Genomic DNA, 22,761 nt, shown 5'->3' with positions numbered 1-22,761 from the left:
TTTTAAGTGTTAAGGTGTGCCCCCCGATTTCAGGTTTGGCACCTTTAAGCTATAAAGCCCGAGATGGTAGATGTCCTGAAATCCTTGCAGTACGCGCTTGGAGAATGCTTTTTCTAGATAGGCTGTGTCCTTGACAGCTCTACACAGGATTTAATACTTGTACACACTGGACACCAATGTAGCCTAGCCAAAATAAGGGTAACGTGATCCATTGATTGCAATTTGTAGATAGTTTGAACAGCATTGTTGTGGCTTATACAAGAAGTACTTATTAAAAATGTTTTTCCTGAAAAGCTGTATTCCTCCACTGTGACATCACTGCAATGGAAAAAGAAAATAGTTTCCCACTGCCATGATGTCACTGCAGTGTCTCTGCCTCCTTGGTATCCAATACCCTAGGGAAATAGAGAAAGTCAGACACAGACTTAGGGCCTCATTACACGGATGGCGGTAAGGATTTACCGGTACCGGTAAAATAACGGTACCGGTAAATCCTTACCGCCTTACTACGAGGTCCCTTTGCGGGTTGGGGGATTTAACGCCTGCTTTTTGCAGGCGTTAAAAACCAACCCGCAAAGGGACCCAGGGAGCTAATTACGGTACCGCAATTTGCGGTACCGCAATTAGTGCCTTCCACATTCCCATTATGCCCTATGGGGCAAAAATGGGAATGGGGAAGGGCAATGGTGGAAGGGGGAATTACCGCCCCGCCAACCTTGGAATGGGGCGGTAATTCCCCTTTCCGCCAAGGCGGTGCCGGTATTTTACCGGCATGAACCATGGCGCTAATAGCGCCATGGTTCTCCGCCATCCGTGTAATGAGGCCCTTAGAGACTTGTCTGTGCTTGTCAGTAGACCTTAGAGCCCGGCTGGTGGGTGCAGTGTGCTCTGCGAGAACACCAGAGCTGTAGTTCTGGAAGAAACACACCCACAGCCTGTGCTTCCATAGATTCAAATGCCTCTTGTTACCCACAGTTCTAGTCCTAGACACAAAAGGGAAGGAAGGCGATGAGGGTGGCAGAATGGCAGGCATACCTTTGCTTGGGTGATGGAAATACTATGAGGGAGATTAGGGAAGGTGGTAAAGAGTCAGCTATGTTTTTCCTTGGGAGTGAGGTGCCTCTATGAGGGAGGTGGCGCAGTGTGCCAATATACAGGTATACTTTTCATGAGGGGTGGAGAGAGGGGCCATTGTGTGGATAATGGGGAAGGTGACCGGATACTGTGTATGATTGTACTTTTATGAGGATTGGGGGCGGGTCCACCATGAGAGAGAATTGAATGAGATCTGGTGTAAGTGTACTTTTTTAGAAGGACTGTGTGAAGGCAGTAATTATGCCAGGGCACCACATAAGATAACATTGAAAATAAGTAACTATCAACACATATGGATACATTAAACCTCAGTGTTTATTTAGTGACATCATACACAATCGTCTATCTAGTGTTCCTCTGAGCCCTAAATTGGAATATAGCCCTGTTGTTTACAATTGTATATATTCGGTATGATTTGGAGTCTATCTATGTCAAAACCAGTAAAGGTTGATGATGCATAGTCCATCTGTGGGATAGTGGCTCCAATCAGGGTGATTTGTGCTGGTATGCAGAAATGGATGGATGGTGTTGGCCAGAAAGAAATCATATGAAGGCATTAACAACATCAGAGATCTCTTTTTTTAAACTGCAGTTCATAATTAAACCATCAGCCCAGGGTCTTAACAACATTAGCTGTCAGTGGAGAAGACTGTGATTAAGATGACCATTCAAAAGGGCAAGGAACTGGCATAGGGAATTGTCATGATTTTCACCAACCCTTGTTTTCCAGAGCCTAACCTCCATCACAGAGAAGGCCAAAATGCCAACCTGGTGCTGTGGCAGGTATTGTGGCAGTGAATAGTGCTATATGCAATGCAAGGCTCAAAAAAGAGTTGAATTCTGTGCTTAAGGCAAATTAATGCACTATCCCTTACTGTCTGACAGGTTTACTATTGGGCAACACTATTGTTGCGGGGCTAACCTCAAAACAACTAGGAAATAATTCTTATTTTACTTGTGTAAATGATTAACATTAGATGTAGACACACCTTTCCTACACGGTTTTATGACTAAGCAATCATACAGCAGTGCCTGTTAAATGTTTTTAAAAAGAATACTCTCGCTCCTATTTAGCATTTATGTATGTTTACTCTCCTGTAGAGATAATAAATGGACATTGAAAATAGTTTAGTCAAAGAATAACCATTTCCCGATATAAGGATTAAAGTAGATGGATATAGTCCTGGCATCCTACTCTTCTCCTATTCACTTCCAGAAATCTAAAGTCTACAGCCAATCAGCAATGTGCATAACCAGCTGAAATATGGAACAGTAAAACTAAAGCTCTACTCACAGTAATGATGTCAGGATTAGGGAGCCAGTGAATGTTCCCTCTTAGACCCTAGCAGCAGTCTTTCAGTTCAGACGCCAAACCCTGCAGCATTGCCCCTGGATGTGTGGTCTGGCTAGGTCGCATTAGAGGACTATCAGCACACAAGCTCACAAACATCTGCCATCTATACCCAGAGTTTCAAGGAGCTAGTTCCCATTAGAGAAACAAAACTAGCAATGCCTCTACATAACATAACAGTGATTTGTATAACAGTGGTGATTCAGAATTGGGGGAGTATTACTACTGGGTGGACGCCCTAGACATTGGTGCAGGGTCTGGCAGGGTCTGGCAGTACAGAAGCAAGTATGATCATTGTAAAGCGCTGGAAAGAAAGCCTGAGCATCCCTGCTTTGCTATGTCAGAAATACTGATTGGCACAAATACAGTAAAACATCCCCTCAATGGTTGACATGGGAGAAAACACATAAAACCACAATCAGTGCTGGAGCCAATAACTGTCATAAGCATTGCCAGTTGCCATTCCAACCACGCATTCATCTTCTGAACGCCCTTACCAACAACGTTCGGTTGTGGCGAAATGGTGGAGCACAGTGCCACCATATGCCACAAAGCAAAAAAGACAACTAAAGTGGCTTTTAGGGAAAAATTCAATTGTTGGGGTGCTCTGTCCCTATTATTGGGATGCCTAAATCTTTTGAATGTTTTGTTGCTGGTTCCCTTCTTTTTTCTAGACTTTATTTTTGGGTCAGATTGACTTCTAGTCAAGTCCCTTGCCCCTGCAAGCATTTGACCTGTTGTGCTGCCATGGTCGCCCTTTTCGCTACCAATGTAGATGTGCTTTAGAGAATACTATTTGTGGCCTATGGGTGACTTTTGCCAGTCAGCAAGTGTGCTATAATGTATACTGGAGGCAGTGTGTGTTTAGTTTAGGTTTCAGGTTACCCCTTTTACGCCATTAGTAGGACAATGCACCTATATGGTTGCCACTAAGGTATTAATGTGGTTTTCCTATGTCGTGCCTCAGCCATTTTGTTTTTGGCCATCCCTTTTATTAGCACACTACAAGGCAGACCTATAAATGCTGTTTTGCAGACCTGGGTTCTTTGGAACTGTACTTGCTTGGTGTGGAGAATCCTGCAGATCCCCCGGAGAAACCCTGCCTAAAGTCTCCTCCGAGGTGTCCAGGAGAGGGCAGATGCTTCCTGATCTCAGTCCTGAGTGTGGTGTACTGGGGGAGGATCACGTGGGTGGAGACAAGGCCAAGGGCAGTGGGGAGACTTCGCAGGGCGAGACACAGTATTTTTACTTGGAGAGTGATACTCTTGCCACTGAGTTAAAAGAGGAATTAGCTTATTGTCATTTTTGTATATCTCAACCTCCTATTAAGGATGGAAGGGTAAACCCCAAGGGTGTACTCCAACAAAGTATTGTGTCCAAAGAACAAGTCTTTTGCACCTCTAAAATTAAACATCCTTCCCAATGTCAAAGGTATACCAAGAAGGATGGAGGAAATGTAGCCCATCTGTCTCTAAACAGGTTAAACCCTACAATCCCTCCTCCAAAAAATCAAGGAAAGTAAAAACACTGGTAAAATTAGTAAAGAAGTAGGAAAACCTAATTTCCTTATCATAATCTATGTGTTCCAGAATCCCTCGGGGACTGTGACGAAGAAGAGGGCTGAAGAGGCATGCAGAGGCAAAGGACAGGCTGGTAGGCCTAACAGACTTTGCCAGGGCCAGGCAGTTAGTGTTAAGGGCCTGTACCTGAAGCCAGTTGCCCCACCTGAGCGTCATAAAAGGCTGCAGCAAGAAGGAGTAGTAGAAGGAAGCTGGAGCAGGAGCTGGAAGGCCGCCAGCAGTAGCAGAAGAAGAAGCAGAGCATGAGGCTTGCAGTTCACTAGGAAGTGTAATCACACAAGGGACGCTGGGACGACAGAAAAGCAGATTTCACCTGCAGGTTCTGAGTTGGTCCCCTGCTCACAAACCCTGTTTGGCTGTGGCTGCATTGGAAGAGACTGGGAGAAGCTAATAGAATTTCCAGGTGCGCCTAATTGCTTTCAATGCAGAGCTGAAGTTGTGCATCCACTCGAGGCCCATGTGCAGAAGCAGGCCAAGGGAAGCTTGAGAAAAGAAGACTCTCTGTTGCCGAGGGCGGATCTGAGACACCGGTATTGCAGAGGGGTGTGGATCTCAAGAGTGCCTGTAGCAGTAGTAGCAGAAGAAAGGAAGTCGGGAAGTGGAAGCAGCTTGCAACTGCTGTGACTTTTGAGCCAGTGAATGAAGCTCTGAACTCCAAATCACAGGAAACTCCTTGCTGGTAACTGTAACCAGCTAACATATAATTTGCGTAGAAGTGAGTACACTTGTTCGTAGTAGCGGGAGGTCTTCATAACAAAGGGAATTGTGTCATGCATTTATGCAGCTCAAGTTACGTGTCAGCGTGGAAAGAAAACCCTTCATATTCCCATTGTTGCATTCATATAATTACTGAGTGGCTGCGTGTTTCCTATTAAGAGCAACACCAGTGGTTACGATTAATTCGAAACCTTCCACCCATCACATTTCTGGTTTTAGTTTGTCTCCTATTAAGAGAGACAACCATGCTGGTGATCCATCAAGAAGTAGCAGCTGACGTTCCTGAAATGTTATAAGACTGTTTAATATCAAAGAGAAGTCGCATGTAAGAAACAGTGTTTCCCGATTCATGTTAAAGCAGAACGCTGTGCGAAGAAAAGGGAACGCAAGCATTTAAGTGGAAGTTTATTATCAAAGAGAGATTGCGTGTGCCTAAATTAATTTCTAAAGTGAAACCTGACTCTTGTAACATTCATAACACTTATTTAGCAGTTGTAGAAGTTGGTTAAGTCACGAGAAGAACAAGCATTACCCAAGCCATCAGACAGATCCTTTCTAAGGTGAAACCAGCCCAATTAAGAACTAAACCCTGATGTTTCAAAGTTGGTGAAGCTGTTCTAAACCCATAGTCCTCTGATACAAGGGTGAAAGGGTTATCCAAGTTTGGAAGACAGGCAATACAGCTTTGGGTTAACTACTGGAAGCCAGAAGGTGTACATAAAGCTGGGGAAGGGAGTTGGGCGCTTGGTAAAATAACTGATCAACACTCTGTGAAGCTGAGACTGTTGAAGCTGAGAGAGAAGCAGTCTAGAAGCCGAGACAGATTTCTATGGTAGCTGTAAGACAGACAGAATAGGCAAAGAGGTGGCCCTTTCTTATGGTATATGACAGAAGAGTGCCTTGCCTACCTGTAGAGATCAAAGAGTCTGGTCTAAGTTGCCTAATACATTTTCAAAGTATCAAGTTGTAGCAGAAGCAGTAGAACTGTGGTTGTCTATAATTGTGTCAGAACACTTTATATGGAATGTAGTTGAAACAGTAATAGACTGTGAGGCAAAGGAGCCTGCTTTCTGAGTATCATTGGCAGAAGGGAGTTGCCAAGAAGAAAGCAACCCCCTTAAAAAAAAGCATCCTGACAAGTTATATTAAAGACGCTGCAGAAGTTACAGAAGAAGAGTTGTTGTTAAAGCAGAAGTGGTATTTTTGTTTTGAACTGTATCATCTTTGAAACACAATTTCTTGTTGTATAAGCGTCTTACAAATGCACAATAAATACATTTATACTGGAAGCAGGTTATCCAGGATTACCATTGGTGCTGTTTTCTCGTGGAACTTGGAAAGGGAAGTTTGCAACGACTGAAGAAGGAACTGTTACCAGTGGATTTTTTGTTTGACTGAACTTTTTTTCTTACAAACTTTCTAAGAACCGATTTAAGACTATTTTCCTTGGAGTAAATTGACTTTGGACATTCCTTGGGAAGAAGATCAACCGAGGCCAGATAAAAGTCATCCAAGACACTGGTTGCTTGGTTATCTTCCATTTCTGAACTTTATGCTTTGTTCAACTGTTTTGCTGTTTAGTGTGAGGGGCAGTTTTGTGTATGCTAGGAGATTTTCCCTTAGATCCTAGAATAGGCAGGGAATCCCCTAGTAGAGTAGGTATATTTATGTTTTCTTTGCATTTTTTGTTTAAAATAAAATGTCAAATACTGAGACAACTACAAGCAGTTGTTTGCCTCACATTACTGACCCCTCACAATGGACAGTGGTAGTATTTTCCCCCTGATCCCTGGGAGGGAGGGATCCTAGAGTTTTCCCCAAAGAACTAGATGTGTTTGGACACTCGTAGTATTTTATGCACATGTTTAATGTATATTAAAACACTGGAAGTCACTCTGCCATAGAACAGCATTGTAGCATTTTCATATGAATGTATTCCAAGTGTTTCCATGTATATAAGTATGCCCTTATTCTTCCATAGGCCTTAGCATTTCAAGATTTACAGTGTGGGCTTTACCATTGATGTGCTGGTCTTTACCCTCCCTATGAGAGTGCCATACGTCTCTTAGAAGATGCACTCTTTTAATTTACATCTATGTTTTATGACTGGGTTTGTAATCTCTAAGTACTTAAATGTTGTATTAGTAACTCTGTGTCTTTCTTATATGGTTCACTTGGGATCTGCTTACATCTGTACAGCTCTCTCCCTTCTTTAGAGTAAGCCTGACTGTTCAGCCTCGCTGCCCAGAGAGAGAGTCAAGCTTACTCTAAAAAGGAAGGAAAAGGGAAAAAACAACACTTTGAACATGGCCTAGATGTAAAATAGCCACAGTCATTTAAATTATTCATGATTTAAAAGTTCATAATCGAGTAACATGAAGCACTGCATGAAACATATTCTTGTTATAATAAGAGATTTAATCACTGACCCGCTTAAAACGGTTCCATGTAATAATGTCGCCACAAAAATCTCACCATGCAAAAATATCGCCAACATTATCGCATGGAACATGCGGGGGACACCCCCGCAACCCCCAAACTTTTTTTTTTCTTTTTTTTTTTTTTTTTACATTTTTGTTTTTTTGTTTGCCCCTGTCCCCACATATATGGTCACCCATATAATATCGCTGCGACCTTTTCCCGGCGATATTATTTACGGCGACCATATATATGGGGATAATGTTACCTGATACCCTTAAAACATGCGGGAGCTCATGTTTATTATGGCGCATGAATGTGTAAATACGATTGTTGCTCCAAGCTATATTTTCGTTATTATGGTTGGGGAGAGGGGGCACAGAATGGAATATCTCTTACTGCCACCACCATCTTCTCCACCATACAAATACACCTCAAAATCATTTGGACTCCATAGGAATCCATTGCATATGCAGTCTACCATGTGTAAATGCAGGCAGTTTTTACTTTGTTTGCATTGCAAAGTGCCAAACGGAGGCTTAAAGGTGATATAGCCAGCATTATATACCCTCGCCCCTTTTGCCCTTTGCAGTGCAAATGAGGAAAATTGACAGAAGGGTGCGTGTTTGCACTTAAGTGCACACATAACAGGCAGGGATGTAATTTCACCAAAATGGCAGGGGTAGAGGAAGTGACACATCATGACCCTTAACCTCTCTTGATATTGCAGGGTGTGATGTCATTTGATCTCACCCCAAGTGACATCACAGGAAGTGATGGTTCATGACCTTTCACCCCTTGACAAAAGAGGAAGTGTCATCCCATAGCAATGTTCCTCAGTACACTGAGAAACACATGGTTACGATATCCCTGCAAATGTATCACCATATGTAGTGTTAATATCAGTGTGTATAAGCCCATTTTAACAAGTTACTGTGAATGTAACCAGACATCCAACAAAACAACCTCGACTATGTACATCCCTTGAGCTAAACCGTAGACAGAGCATCTCAAAGAGGCCTAAACCCCAAAGCCAGACACCGGTGCCTGCCAAGTGTATGGCCACAGACTGGAAACAGCAACTGACCAACACAAGTGCAACCAGATGACAATCAGAGGCTGTACCACTTCATGCTTTTACACATGGACAATACGTACAGGGATGTTCTTGTCAATAGTGCACTTTGAACCATTGCACAGCAACCCACTCCCACCGGTCACCCAGGGCCTGAATATCCCCCAACCATTTTCACCACGGACAATCCACAATCCACTGCGGGTAGCTAAGGGCCCTCCGTCAACAGCTTTAATTGCCTGGCATCCACTCCCACCCTCCAACACCTTACACCTCCAATGCCTTGCTCCAACACCTTCATGTTTACACTGTGCCACCCTCCAGTATTCCCAAACACCATCAACCTCAAGCAAACTAGCAAATTAAGTCTCCAGTACCCCCCTTCAACACCCCAACAGTGTGAGTCTCAATTACCCTCCTCGAACATCTAATATCTGCATTCAATGCATTTCAACTCTCTAACAACACACAACGTCTCAATCGCTCTCTCACAACATCTATAAGCCACTAGCACAACATCTTAAGTCTCCAGTAACAGCCCCCATAATATTGAGCCTCAAGCACACACCTCAACCCCAGAGCTGTGCCAGCGGTTATGAATGATTTTAAGCCTTCCAGCCATCACCTTTCTGTTTTGCTTATTTGGTAAGTAACCCACAGTTTTTTTGTTAGATGGGAGATAGAGGGGAAGGATGTGTGGCAGGTCACAGTAATTGCATTTTCTTTTAAAACCTTAAAATGTAAACAGCAGCAGCAGCGCCATGACATCAGCCATAGAAAAGGCCCATTTTATTATTTTCTTTGGTCCTTTATATGTTGCTTAATGCCAGCCTCCTCCAGCTTCTAAGCACTAGTTCAGGAACTGAACCCATATTACAAAGCATTTATTGTTCCCAAAGCAAGTGTGTTGCCACTGAACTATCCTTCCAAATATACATGTGTTTTGCTTGAGGAAGCAACAGATGGTTTACTTAAAAGGTGGAGGACAACTTCATGTAAATTAATTATCTCACCTTGCGTCTATATACAGTGTGCCTGTGATGCAGGTCTGGGAGATCTGGGTCAGGTCACACAGTGCCCATGGAGGATCGGTGGCAGAAGCCACTGGGGCACACCCCTCTCATCACAGGCCCAGTGGCTCACTGGATGTGCAAAGCAGACAACGAGGTACACTGTTGAGATGTGTGTTCATGCTGTGCTGCAATCGAGTACTGCAGGCTGCTCTTACCCATTCCCAGCTAAATAGAACCTAGCCCCCATACCCTTCCTTTAGGTACAGTACTGGGTGCTAGCTGCACAGACACCCCCACCTCTGAACCCAACCATTCAGGCATTCTTCACTAATGGACTGTCAACCTGTTAGTGATGGCAGCTTCATGCTTTTTCCTGCACCCCTGTTATTTCTGCAGCAAACGAGATCTAGATTCCATGTAAAAAAAAGTGGTGGCACATTTAGGTGCATTTACAACCACCTTTTTCAGGTAAAACACAGACATCTGCTCTTGGCACTACCCCTTTGTCCAGTGGCCAGGGGAAGCAAGGACAGGTCTAAGGGTAGAAGAGGGCGAGCCAGGGGTAGCAGCTCTAACACTGGCAGCCCCCAATTGACCTATCTGATAGCAGGTCCCCCCTGGGCAATATACGACAACTTGGAAAAATAAGTTCCTTGCATTTAGGAAGAAGAGTTTATAAAACAGGGATATTAAAATGAAAACAATTTCAACTGCCATCTTGTTCATTTTCTAATCATGTAAGCTCCACCTGCGAACTCTAAGCCGGGTGTTAACATACAACTGAATAATGTAGCCATCTATTAGTTGGCAGTGAGCGCATGCATGACATTTCTTGAACATAAACAAGCAAAACGCTGCAAAAATAATGACATCAACTTTAGTGGTACCCTGAAATTGGATTTCAAGCACATTAGCAGAAAATCGATTATAAGCTACTAAACAAAACTTGTGAAACTTGACTGCTAGAAATTGGAAAGGGTTAATCCGCAAAAGCAATATGGGTCACTGAGACTTGCAAGGCATGCAGGAGATTAAAAACCAGTATTTTAATTTAATTTTAATTTTTAAAGTACAGTAGAGCGATGTACAGAGTGTGAGTAGGTGGCATTTGGGCTGGCATTTTTTAAAAGTAGCGCAGTACTGTGAGGTCTGTGCATCAGTATGTGCATCCATTGGAATTAGTCTTTGGTCAGTTGTTGAAAGATCCATGGTTTGAGAGATTTGCGAAATTGGAGAATTGTGGGGGCATTCCGAGCCGACACTTGGATCGAGTTCCAGAGGGTGGGTGCATGTCGCTATTGCTGTCAGACACCTTGGAAAACTTTATCAAGGTAGTTGCTCCACCCCTTTTTATGGGAAAATGCCAGCAAGGATTGTGTGACTGGAAATTATTTTACATATAAAAGGTTCAAACACAGTCAGAATTTGAGGTTAGCAGAGAGCACACAGTTGCATGTAGAAGCTTAAAGGCAATCTAATACCATTTCGGTAAAATCCAGGTCTGTTAACAATAGTCAACAAACCTCACAACAAACCATTCAACACCATCACAAAAAGCACCACATAAAGAGCAACACTCTGATGGCATCTGTCTTGATTTGCTATCTCAAGCAAGGGTTTAATTGTGTCATGAGTAGTAAGCCTCAGTGGTCTCTGTGGCAGCGATGGAGACGGATAGGTGTGGTGTTTAGGGATACCCCCAAGATGGTGACTGGCAGCTTCTGCTGCGCTCCAGTCATCAGTGGTTTGTGCCTGCAACAAGCTCCGCCCCCTAAAGTTGCAAGGATTCATTTGGCTGCACGAACTGAGAGGCTTCGCGTAGCTACTCTCCATGGTACGCGCTCTGTACGTTTGTGATTAATTATCTAGTGATTCTGTGCTATTCTGTGTGCTCTGTACCGCTCTAATATTCTATTTCCCTCTTTTAGAAACGCTCCTTTCTCTCGCTATCCTTCCATTTGCCACGGCTGGCTTCCATAGACGTCCCACTTCTGGGTAGCTGACTCTGCTCAGTCGTTCCCTAGGCAACGCACACCAACAACGAACCAACGGTTAGTCTCCCTTCTACATTCTCTCCTCAGCCGAGAATCAGTACCCGCTACAAACCTACACAGAACATATCCCCCTCCATGGAACCTCGATACTTGTTCTTACAAACATCGCAGCTGACACTTGGCGAACACTCATATCGCACTGCCGTCCTACACTTTCTGGTATCTTACTTGTGTTTACACTATGCTCCGACACCTTACCGTTTACCCTCTCTGTCTTCTGATTATCTAGGATCTGAAACATTCACCTACGCAGTACGCTGCGCCTTTCTTACTGAAACCAACAAACTTCTTAACAGCCACCATTCCTTTTCCTGCTGAAGACGCCTCAGGGTAAACTAACTTGGAGAACTATCAAGTCTCTTGATTTATTATCTCTGTCTCTAGCATTAAAACCATTTGTCTCTGTTGTATACGAATTACACACTGCAGAGGGACCCAACTTTGATGACACTATACGGACTTCGACATTCCAGGCAACTGAAGCCACCAGTTCATGTGCAAGATAGGAGCCACAGGGTTTTCTTCCGAGAGGGGTTTCCTGGAATCCCTGTCTTCTCTTTGTTATTTCCTAACCGGAGGGGACAGGGCGACTAGGGGGATTCTCCTAACCTCTAACTGCTACATCTCATCCAGGTCAGTTTTATATCATTGTAATTTGATTGATGTCAGTAGTTCAAGTAATACACCTTGTCATCTGTGGAACCAATTTGGGGTGTATTGCTATGTCTCAAAATACTGTATAACTGATATATTCTGGGGGATATGTGATGAATCTGATAGTGTCATCACTCCCCATGTAGCCAGGGTATGGCAGCTACTACATGATCCTGGCCTTTGGGGTGGCTATATGAGGGAGGATCACATGGGGGCAGGTAACCCTCAAGGAGTGACATGACATCATCAGACGAGATATGGTATTGCACTTTTTCTTTTTGTGAAACACCCTCCATTCCCCATGCCTTAATGGCATATTGTCATTACTCCCTTCACTCACTCATGGAACCTACTACACATGCCTTCCCATGCTCTGTATTTAAGTCACCAAGAACTGACTTCCCTTTCCATGAATACAAAAGTACTGTGACGAGAAAGCTGAGGGGAGTAATGAAGATCAACCAAGACCAAAAGCACAAGCTTCGCTCTAGTAGTTGCAAGCGCATAATTGGTGCCGGGACATTTAAAACTCATAACCAGCTGACAGGAGGGAGACACTAGCTGGGAGAAACTTAGCTCATGGAGTAGGCCAAAGAAAGAAGACTGTAGGAGCTGGTTTGCCACAAGGACACCATGAGAGAAAGAGAAGGGAAGACTACCTGTTGTCCATGGGTACCGGTGAGCAGCATCCACACCGCTTGAACACAGAAAAGCACCTAGCAAGCAATCGGGAGCCACAAGGGAAATAGAAGCCTCCAAATGGGGTGCACAAAACCGGAGAGAAGGAACAGGACGCAGAGAAACCACTGCATGCTTACCACAGGAGAACCTTCACAAACCACAGAGAGCCGGTGAGTCCACAAGATGGAAGTTGGGACAATGGGGCACTTCGGCAACCTTACCGAAGGCAAATAAAAATAAATGAAGACTGAATGTGAGGCTCGATTTTTCCAAAAGAGAAATAACAGAGTGAATACCAGATATTGTCAATTTTGCAAGTGTGTTAAATAAAGCATATGAGAAAGCCCTGGCAGGCGAGTATACCAGGCAGATACAAGTTTGCAGGAGTGCTATGTGAGACATATGAGAAAGCTCTGGCAGGAGAGTATACCAGGCAGATTTAGGGTTGTAAGAATGTCAAGTGAAACACATGAGAAAGCAATAGCAGGCGAGTACCAGGCAGATTCATGGTTGCAAGAGTGTCACATAGATTACATGAGGAAGCCCTGGCAGGACAGTACACACAGCAGATTTAAGTTTGCAAGAGTGTCAAATGAAGCTTATGAGAAAGCCCTGGCAGGGAAGTATACCAGGCAAAGTCAAGTTGGCAAATGTGTAAAAGGAAATCACATGAGGAAGTCCTGATATAATGATACATCATATATAGCCAAAGACTGTTCAATTTTACATTATAGAGAAAAATAAATCTGGCAAGGGAATACACATCCTATAAAATTAAGAATAACAGCCAAGTTGTTTTACATTAAAGTCATTTTGTTGATCAGAGAATTATGATTAAAGACTCCTACCCTTAGGAGTTTTGAATACTTTGAAGACGAAAACCTGGGGAAGGGAACAATACCCTGGAACTGTGAAAGTCATCCATTTGAGAACTTTTGTGCTCAAGATACGCCTTTCCTTCTCTTAATGTGAACATTTGTGCACTTTCAAGACCAAAGACATTACCCTTTTCACCTTAGAAATTATTTTTAGAATGTGAGGACCAAAATAGAACTTTAGACACCAGACATTTTGCTTTGGACATCTTGACATAGCACAAACCCTTAGTTTTGGTTGAGGTAGGGAACCACCTCCTAAAATAGGGACAGTTAGGTATTTTCAAAACCCATTTTGTGTTAAATAAATGTTTATAGCCACGTTCTCTGTGTCTGCGTCTAATTCCTGGCTCCTCACAGTTAGCTCAAGCATTGGGAACATGAGGATAGCGTGTGTCATGGGTCAGCAAACTCAGCCCTTGACTCCCCCAATTCCCATGTGATAAATGGAGTACCAGCCACATTGTGGGTAATATGATGGTAATAAGTAACATTAGTACCATGTGCTATGAAACCAGATTTCCGGTGATAGTGCACTATATTAAACATCAACAATATTCTAGTTGAAACATTAAATAACTTTATTAGGGCAAGCACATGTGAAACATATTTACAGGCATCCTACAATGCCGATTGAGATGGTTCAGGGCCATAATATTTGAGTACTATAAATAATTGCACCACATCCAGTTTGAATCAGCTCGATTTTATGTAAAAATGTCCCTCCTCCCTCCACTGTTTCTGTAGCCATCAATACTCTGTACCCGCTAATGTGAGTGGTCAGAGCCGGATTAGAATGGATTGTGACCCGTGCTACTGTCGCTCTGGTCCCATGCACCACTGATGCCAAATTGCCTATCAATTCTACAGCGGGAACTACAGCGGAAAAGAATCTGCCACATTTTAGGCCAGATCTGCTCATTTCCAATGAGGGGGATTTCAGAAGCAGAATAAGTAGGTCTCACTAAGTCTCTTAGAAATGTTCTTGGTCAGAACCAGTACTCAATACCCAGACATCCTACAGTGCTACAAGGGTATGGTGGAGTGTGCTCTACGAATGACACGTTACGCAGAGTTGAAGCCAGCATTGTCTAACAAGTAGGGCCTGAAGCTAAGGTAGTTGGGCATACTGCACTGAGATTAACATCTGTAAATGCCCATACAGCATTACTGAGTGGGTATTTACCAATTTTGTGAGTGCCTTGCCCGCTCAGGCCCTACCATGTCTATGCCTCTGACGTTACATAACGTAGCATGTTCATAGATAAGATGCAGTGAGCAAATCAGTTAATCATCTTTAATATTCTAGTGAAGGCACAACCGCAGACAAATAGTTCATTTCACAGGGTGGATCATATACTTGTAAGGGAGTCCTTCCGGTACATACTGTATTGTAAAGCTCTTCTAGGCGTGGAATGGTGAGAAAGCGCTGCATGTTCACTCCGTTCTCAATCAGAAGCTTCACAAAGTCGACGCGATCCAGAACCAGGGCATCCATCATGGCTTGCTCCAGCGAGTTCACCTGAGGATTCCAAGCCATAGGATTAGGTCAGCGTATCGCTCAGTGAGGCCTAAGCTGCCGCCTACATCAAAGACAAGAAATACTTTGGATGAATAGCCCCAAACAAAATTATACATTCAATTTCAGAAGAAAAAAAAACCTTAACACAGTGGCTTCCAAATATGGCCCCTGAGTGCTCTCATCATACCAGCTTTCAGAATAACACCCAAAATAGTTGAAACACTCCCGCTTATGTTCACTGTATGAAAATGTATTTCAAGTGGATATTGTGAATACCCAGAGTGGATTTGGCTCTTAAGGAATGGACCTGTAGACCCCTGTCTTCAAAACTGTCAATGACAGCATTGACATTTGTAAAAGAGATCTGGTGTAAAGAATACCCCAAATGAGCAAAGTTCACATCCCTTTATTTCCTTAGTGACCCCACGCCTACTGCTTACGGTGTAACTACTGGAAAACATGGAGGCCCAAAATGCAGTCTCTGGGTGACTTGGAACCCCATAGCTCTTTTTGCAATGTCTTTAGGCACAATCCTTGAAAAGTGGCTTAAGCCAGGCCTTAAGAATGCTAGTTGCAGTTAAGTTGATCCTGGAGTTTGGAAAACGAGGAAAAGGCCTAGTACAGATGTCTGGATTACCGAGGTGCTAATATTACCCAAGTATGAGAAAGTACTAAAGTTAAATAAGGATCGCGAAGACCTATATCTTACATTATGAGGCTCTTTAAATAATGTACAACAGTATATATATATATATATATATATATATATATATAGATAGATTGAACACTCAATGGGCCTCATTACGACCCAGGCGCTAAGTGATTAACGGCGCCGTAAAAGGCTGCGGTGCCGTTAAACACTTAGTGCCTAATTATGAGGTCCCTTTGCGGGAACCCTTTGCGGGAACTGACCTTAACGGCTGGCTTTATCAGCCGTTAAAGTAGGGTGCCGCAAAGGGACCTTGGTGCTAAGTACGGTGCTGCAGTTTCGGCACAGTACTTAGCGCCTTCCCCATTCCCATTGAGCCCTATGGGGCAAAAATGGGAATGGGGAAGGGCCCATGGTGAATGGGGAATTACCGCCCCGCCAACCTTGGAATGGGGCAGTAATTCCGCCATGCACCATGGCAGACCCCGGCTAATAGCACCATGGTTTAGCGCCGGGGTCGTAATGAGGCCCAATGGATATAAGATATAGTATAATGGGATTGAGACTACTTAATGTTGGTACAAGGGGATTATCGTAGCTTCTATCACTCAATGTAGTAGCACTGTTTATTTTGGCAAATTAAAATCTTTTGAATTTTATATAATGTTTATGATGTTCATATGTATTTATGTATTGAAGGTATAATTTTCTATAAAGAGAAAAAAAAAAAGAATGTTAGTCACTTAAGGGCAGGAAATGGAAGGTGAACAACTCCACTGCATTCCCTCGAGAACACAGACATCCCACGGTGGTCATCTTTCACCGAACCCCATTTTTAACCAGCACCAACAACAACATTATTATTATTGATACAGGCTAAAAAAAACTATAACGTAACCAAGCTTGAAAGAAATCATTCATTAAAAAATATAAAAATCAATAATAATACCTAGTTTTATATAGCGCTACAAACCCGCAGGTATCTAAGCACTGAAAATACAGTTGATATTATTATTCGACTGCATGGTACTTAATGTATCGACCGCGGAATTCTTCTGGGATTCGAACCTGCATCAGCAAGCTGTGCACAGATGTCATAACTAGTGCTCAGCTGGCTGTGCTATCGGGCCTGCTCTCATGTTAACGTTAAAATGAGAAGCGATTAATAAGTCCGTCCATGCACAATGCTTCTGAATGCACCAAACAGCAGCATTCAACTGCCTTGTAAATTGCTCAATGCATTTTACCAAATTAGAGAAGACCAAACTCGGTGGTACATCTTTCAAGAGCAAAAGAGCTATGACAGCTGTTCGGATGATGCGATCCACAAATAGCGGACGTATTCGAGATTGGGGCTCCTTTGAGTGGGAGCAAACACATTAAACATGGACAAAAGTTTCCCCCCATTCTTAAACGCTATAGGGATGTCTGCTATACATTACTGATCCTTGTGGTGGGCATAATTAGGACATATGTGTTTAACTACTATTCAGTACAGCTGGTACTTATTTGCTGAATGAATGGAAGAGGCCTTCTTAAACTCCCAGAGCCTCCTATCCAAACTATCGTCCTTACCCACCTCCCCGTGTTCTGCCCTCTCTATCTAATTTGTGAATATGTAAACATTGGCCTCAGACTCTTAATGTTAAACATATTGTCATGGCCTTCGGTACCTGACAATGGTATATTCCTACTCGTCATACAACAATGCTTTTATGTGAAGGTGCCTTTCCTGAGTACTGCCTCTGCTCTGTTAATGTCCACTTTGTAAGTCATTTCTGTTCTTCATGACTACCTTTCTTAAATAAATACAAATAGAATGCTGCACTAGGGCCCAACACTATCCAAAGAGATATATGGAGCAGCATACTGCATGTGTGGGCAGAAGGTTTATTCGTTTTATTGCAGGAAACTTCTCTGTCTCATCACTGAGGCTTCGAGCTCTTTCTTACATCTGTGTATCTGAAGGTTTTCTCTCTCAACTTTGTTCCTTTGAGGATTATATTTGCCTCTGTTGGTCTTATATATCTTTTAGCCCAATTATCTTAGCCATATCTCGCATTTAGCCCAATTGTGCTAGTCAGCCATATCTCGCATTTAACCCACTTGTGTAAGCCATATCTCACTTTCAACCCATTTTGCAGAACTCTATGAGGTAGTCAAATTCTGCATTTACCCTAATAGTGTGAGGTAATCTCTTTTCACAACTAGCCCAAATGTACCAGATTGTGATATTTTGCTTTTCCCCCACTTGCGTGAGATAGTCATCCTTCACATCTGGCATAGGAAATGTGCTGCCACTAACGAACTGGACTAAAAACTCACCCTTCTGTGTGCACCTCTCAAACTAAACATGCACGTGCTTTACAATACCACAACAACTAAACAACCCACACATAATCTTGCCCAACACCACATGGCACCCACTAACCGACAAACACACCTATGCTCAGTGACCGGTGTATCTGAACTGAAGCTGCCAACAGCACATCACAGCTCTCTTGCTCTTTTCCCGCTCATTCCTACTAACATACACCCCACCCTCCTTGCATTACAGATCTGCCAGAGCTCCAAGATACCATGCAGGGGCAACAGTGCGCAGTATAAGAACCGTTAACATAACATAACATAACACAACATATCACTGAATGCCTGTTGCCCCATCTCCCTCCATTCTGTGACTTTGTTCTCTCCAACCCGTCCCACTGCATTTTAGAAGTGTGTATGAGTATGTCTTTTTGTGATGTTTGTTCCCCCAATGCCAGTGTCCCTGTTACACACAGACAGACAAGACAGACATGTTTCTGTCTTTCACACACTCGCTCTTCCCTGCAGGGCCATTTTAAGCACTTTTGGGGCCCTGGGCACGGACATCTTGAGGCCCCCTTCCACCAAACCAAAGGAATTAAGGGATCGAGAATACTGGTCGCGCCCCCCAACGCCCACCCGTCGCGCTCACAACCTATAGTTTGATATGCTGTCTCGCAGCATAATAAGCACGTTTACTCCCTTTAAGTCCCCCTGCCCTTTTCATTCTTGCTCTAATCAGAATGATAAACAAGTAGCATTTGAAGACCAACATTAGCATTCTACAAAGGGGTTACTGTTATAGTATATGCAGGATGCTTTTTATCAATAGCATCCAGAAAGGTAGATGTAGTATTAATGCAGGGCCTTATGTAAAAGGTACATGTAAGCCATAATGGACAGAAAACTCACATTAGCTGCCTCACTGAATGTAAAGGTGCTCATGCATGGATATAGACCACCAACGGGAAGCAAGGAGAACGCTGCACATACCGCAGCATGGATAGTGGAGGCAGATTAGAAGCTACCAGGAAGGTGTCGTTATCCAGACAGACTGATATTAGAAGTGGGATATGGTGTTCAAATAGTGTTGCCATTAGATATCAAAGGAATAAGAGCATGTGGTGTTTGATATAAATATGCTCACTATTAACACAGTGAAACCATGAATAAGGCTTTTATGAAGATCATATCATGAGAAGGAAATCACTTGGAAGGGCTGACAATTTTGAAAGGTTTAGGGACTGGCAATATTGAGAGGTTAGCAATATAAGATTAAATGAGATGCCCAGGATTACACGTTGGCTAAGGTGTGAAACTGGGATTTATGCCAACTTTGCAATTTTTGCATTTGAATACTTTCTTTTCCAGTTCTTACCATGAACTAAAACAATCCAATTTTATTTTTAAAAAACGGGCTTGGAAAGTACACAAATCACATTACCAAACATGATCATTTTTAAACAAAATATTATAGAAGGGCGTTCTGCAAAATGGGAATGATTCTAGCTTCATTCTCTCCATTATCAATGGAAGCATATAAGAACCAGCCTACCAATCGATGTAAATTAACAAATTTTATCTGGGTTTGTCTTTTGTATTTTAAAGCATTAAATACTTCCAAAACAATGGCTTGCAACATTTTCATTCATAAAAGTGCATAAAAATCTTTGACTTTTACCAAAAAGCAGAGCGTTTTTTGTGTCAAACAAGCAGACCTTAAAATATGCTTTCCTGAGGCCTGCAACATATGGTCTGCTCTCTTCGGTCTACCAACCCTTCCACCCAAATGGCATACATAAGAAGAAAGAGCAAGTCATGTGCTAAACGATGCCAGCAGCATACAAGAAGGCAAACCTCACAGAAGACAGCACAGTAATGTAAGATATATTAGATGATTTGACCAGGATCACTGTATCGTCTGCTGGCAAATCCAGGATACAAACATGAACGCAGTTATTCCATACTCTTTAATTTGGATACTTATTCACCTCTTGCACTAACAGTGTATGCCATTGTTGGAGGCAATTGCCTAGGTTTTCCAACACCCCATCTGAACAAACCAATTTCTAGACCTTCACCATACAGATGATATGTTAGTTTTTATAGCAACCCCTTTCTGGTACAGGTACATTGCTGATAACAGCAGATGTTGTTCTGCAAAAATAAAAAGCACATCTGCAGGCAGGTTTATAAACTTCAGACATAGGAAAGGCTCAGCCAGCCTTGCTGGAATGTGATATCCTAATTTTGATTATGAACTCATATCTCTGCAATGGGTGTTTCACACACTGAGCTAACTTCTGAACCATTGTGGCACTCAATTTATCAATATGCATTTCAACATTGCTTATTGCACATGATCGACATAATTCCCACAGGAAGGAAAGAATGCTACAGAGTTGTGTCATAAGGAACACACAAACTATGTATACCACAGTGAACACGGAAAGCAATACATGATGAATTGATCAAGGCAGAATGCACTTGCCAAAACAGAAAGGAAAGGGTTTAGAGCCTCAGCAGCACCCCATAAAATATCCTGGCGTGTGCTATTAACACTGGTGAACAATGGAATCTTACTTCTTCAGATCATCTAGCATTGTGGGGCCCCCTCCAAGTTGGGTGCCCTGGGCAAGTGCCTCTTTTGCTCTCCCATAAAAATGTCTCTGCTTCCCTGCCTTTCCACAACCAACTCTCTGCTTCCAATCAAAACCCCACTTCTGTCTCATTTAACTTCTCCCATTGCATCTATGATCTCCCTCTCTCTCACACTCCCATCCCACACTTTGGGCCTCATTACAACCCAGGCGGTAAGGGGTTAACGGCGCCGTGAAAGGTGGCGGCGCCTTTAACCCCCTACCGCCTAATTACGAGGTCCCTTTGCGGGTCCCTATCTTAATGGCTGGTTTTACCAGCCGTTAAGGATTGGACCCGCAAAGGGACCTTGGAGGTAATTACGGTACCGCAATTTGCGGTACCGTAACTACCGCCTTCCACATTTCCATTGAGCCCTATGGGAATGGGGAAGGGCCAATGGTGAATGGGGAATTACCGCCCCGCCAACCTTGGAATGGGGCGGTAATTCCGCCATCCACCATGGCGGAATGGGTAAAATACCGGCGGCAACCATGGCGCTACTAGCGCCATGGTTACCACACTGGTCGTAAGGAGGCCCTTTGCCTTTGAAATGTGGTGCATTTCTCTCATTTTGTTGCCTTGGTGACTGTGAACCCCTTTATTTCATGCACACATGCACAAACGCACACGCAGGCACACACACAACCACATTTCTGTTTTGTTTTTGCATTGTCAACTCTACTTTCTCCCTCCTTTCACAAACTCATAAACAAAGCTGAGCAATTAGAAATGGAGGTGGTAAGAGGAGGACCTGGAAGGACCAAGGACTCTTCCCATTATTCCCACCTGCTAATACCCCGTGCAAGACCTGTAAGGAGATAGCCGAGTACCTCCTGGAACTTCCCATATGGGGCAGATGTCACCCGGGACATCAGCCTCATATTAAGGGGGTAAGCTTGGTGGAGCAAATGACAGAACATCAGAAATGAAAGGTCGTCTTATTTCAGGCTGAAACAGAGATGGGAACACCCTTCATCTGCCGCCCACTTCACACATATGTTCCTCTTAAACTATGGCAATGCAGAGCCGTCCCCTAGGCACCCTTTCATAGCAGACAGACCCTTAGAACACACTACAACTTGAAAGGAGACAAGCATCTTTCAGTTGTATGGCCACGGCTGTGGGACCTGCTCCAGCAGACCCTCCATTCATAGATTGGGCCCCTCGTCATGAGAAAGTTCACCTTCTCTAATTTCGTTTTTCTGTCTCTATGTGAAGATGTAGCTATAATAATGAATAAAACAGATAATATATTTTTGAGTAAGCTAAAATCAAAGTGTAATGAAATACTAATTAGATCAGACAGTACGATTGATACAGTGATTCAAAATCCTGTAAAAGTAAAAGTGTCCACGAAGACAATGGGCTGGATCAGGACCATAGAAAAGATGAGGTCAGCAAAAATATCATCCTCATTTACATCTACTGACAATCCTAAGTCCTTTCTGTCGATCTACCTTCGGGTATTAAAATGGAATTTCTGAGGTTTAGACTAAATATTCGGTCTACCTTAGAGATTCTTCATATCAGAGATGAGGAGAAATTCCCCACAGACATTTGTGAAAAATGTGACGAAACAAAAAGACAATGGGCCTCATTACGACCCAGGCGGTAAGTTACCGCCTGGTTCATACCCTTACCACCATGGTGTAAACTACGTTTACACCATGGATGGCGGATTTACCGCCCCATTCCAAGGTGAGTGGGGCGGTAAATCCCCATTTCCCATTTTACCCTTCCCCATTCCCATTTTTGCCCCATAGGGCATAATGGGAGTGGGGAAGGCGCTAATTACGCCACCGTAAATTACGGTGGCGTAATTAGCACCATGGTCCCTTAGCGCCATGGATTTTAACGCCTGCAAAAAGCAGGCGTTAAAATCACCATGGCGCTAAGGGACCTTGTAATCAGGCGTTAAGGGTTGGCGCCGTTTACGGCGCCGTTAACCCCTTAACGCCTGACTCGTAATGAGGCCCCATGAATTTGTCATTTATTATCGGAATGTACAGATCCTGGGATCGAAGAGTCTTAAGATTCCAAAGATTCGTAAATGACGTTCGATCTCTAGATTCTGTTACCTTCTGGGAAACACTGGCGTCAGGAAATTACATTTTTCTTACGGCTGAAGTG

The 22,761-nt window shown here is 43.2% G+C and overlaps 1 protein-coding gene across 1 annotated transcript in view; it reads right to left on the bottom strand.

Moving 5' to 3' along the window:
- The window catches only part of TRPM1 (transient receptor potential cation channel subfamily M member 1), a 594,536-nt gene that overhangs the window by 159,541 nt on the left and 412,234 nt on the right, over positions 1-22,761 (bottom strand). Inside the window, exon 12 of the mRNA XM_069624914.1 lies at positions 14,901-15,035. Within this exon, the coding sequence (XP_069481015.1) occupies positions 14,901-15,035 (135 nt within the window). The remainder of the gene's footprint in view (positions 1-14,900; positions 15,036-22,761) is intronic.

Source organism: Ambystoma mexicanum, chromosome 11 (genome assembly GCF_040938575.1).
Source record: "Ambystoma mexicanum isolate Mex_15411 chromosome 11, UKY_AmexF1_1, whole genome shotgun sequence".
NCBI lineage: Eukaryota > Metazoa > Chordata > Amphibia > Caudata > Ambystomatidae > Ambystoma > Ambystoma mexicanum.
The sequence above is the reverse complement of the archived record's forward strand: the minus strand, read 5'-3'. Positions and strand labels throughout refer to the sequence as shown.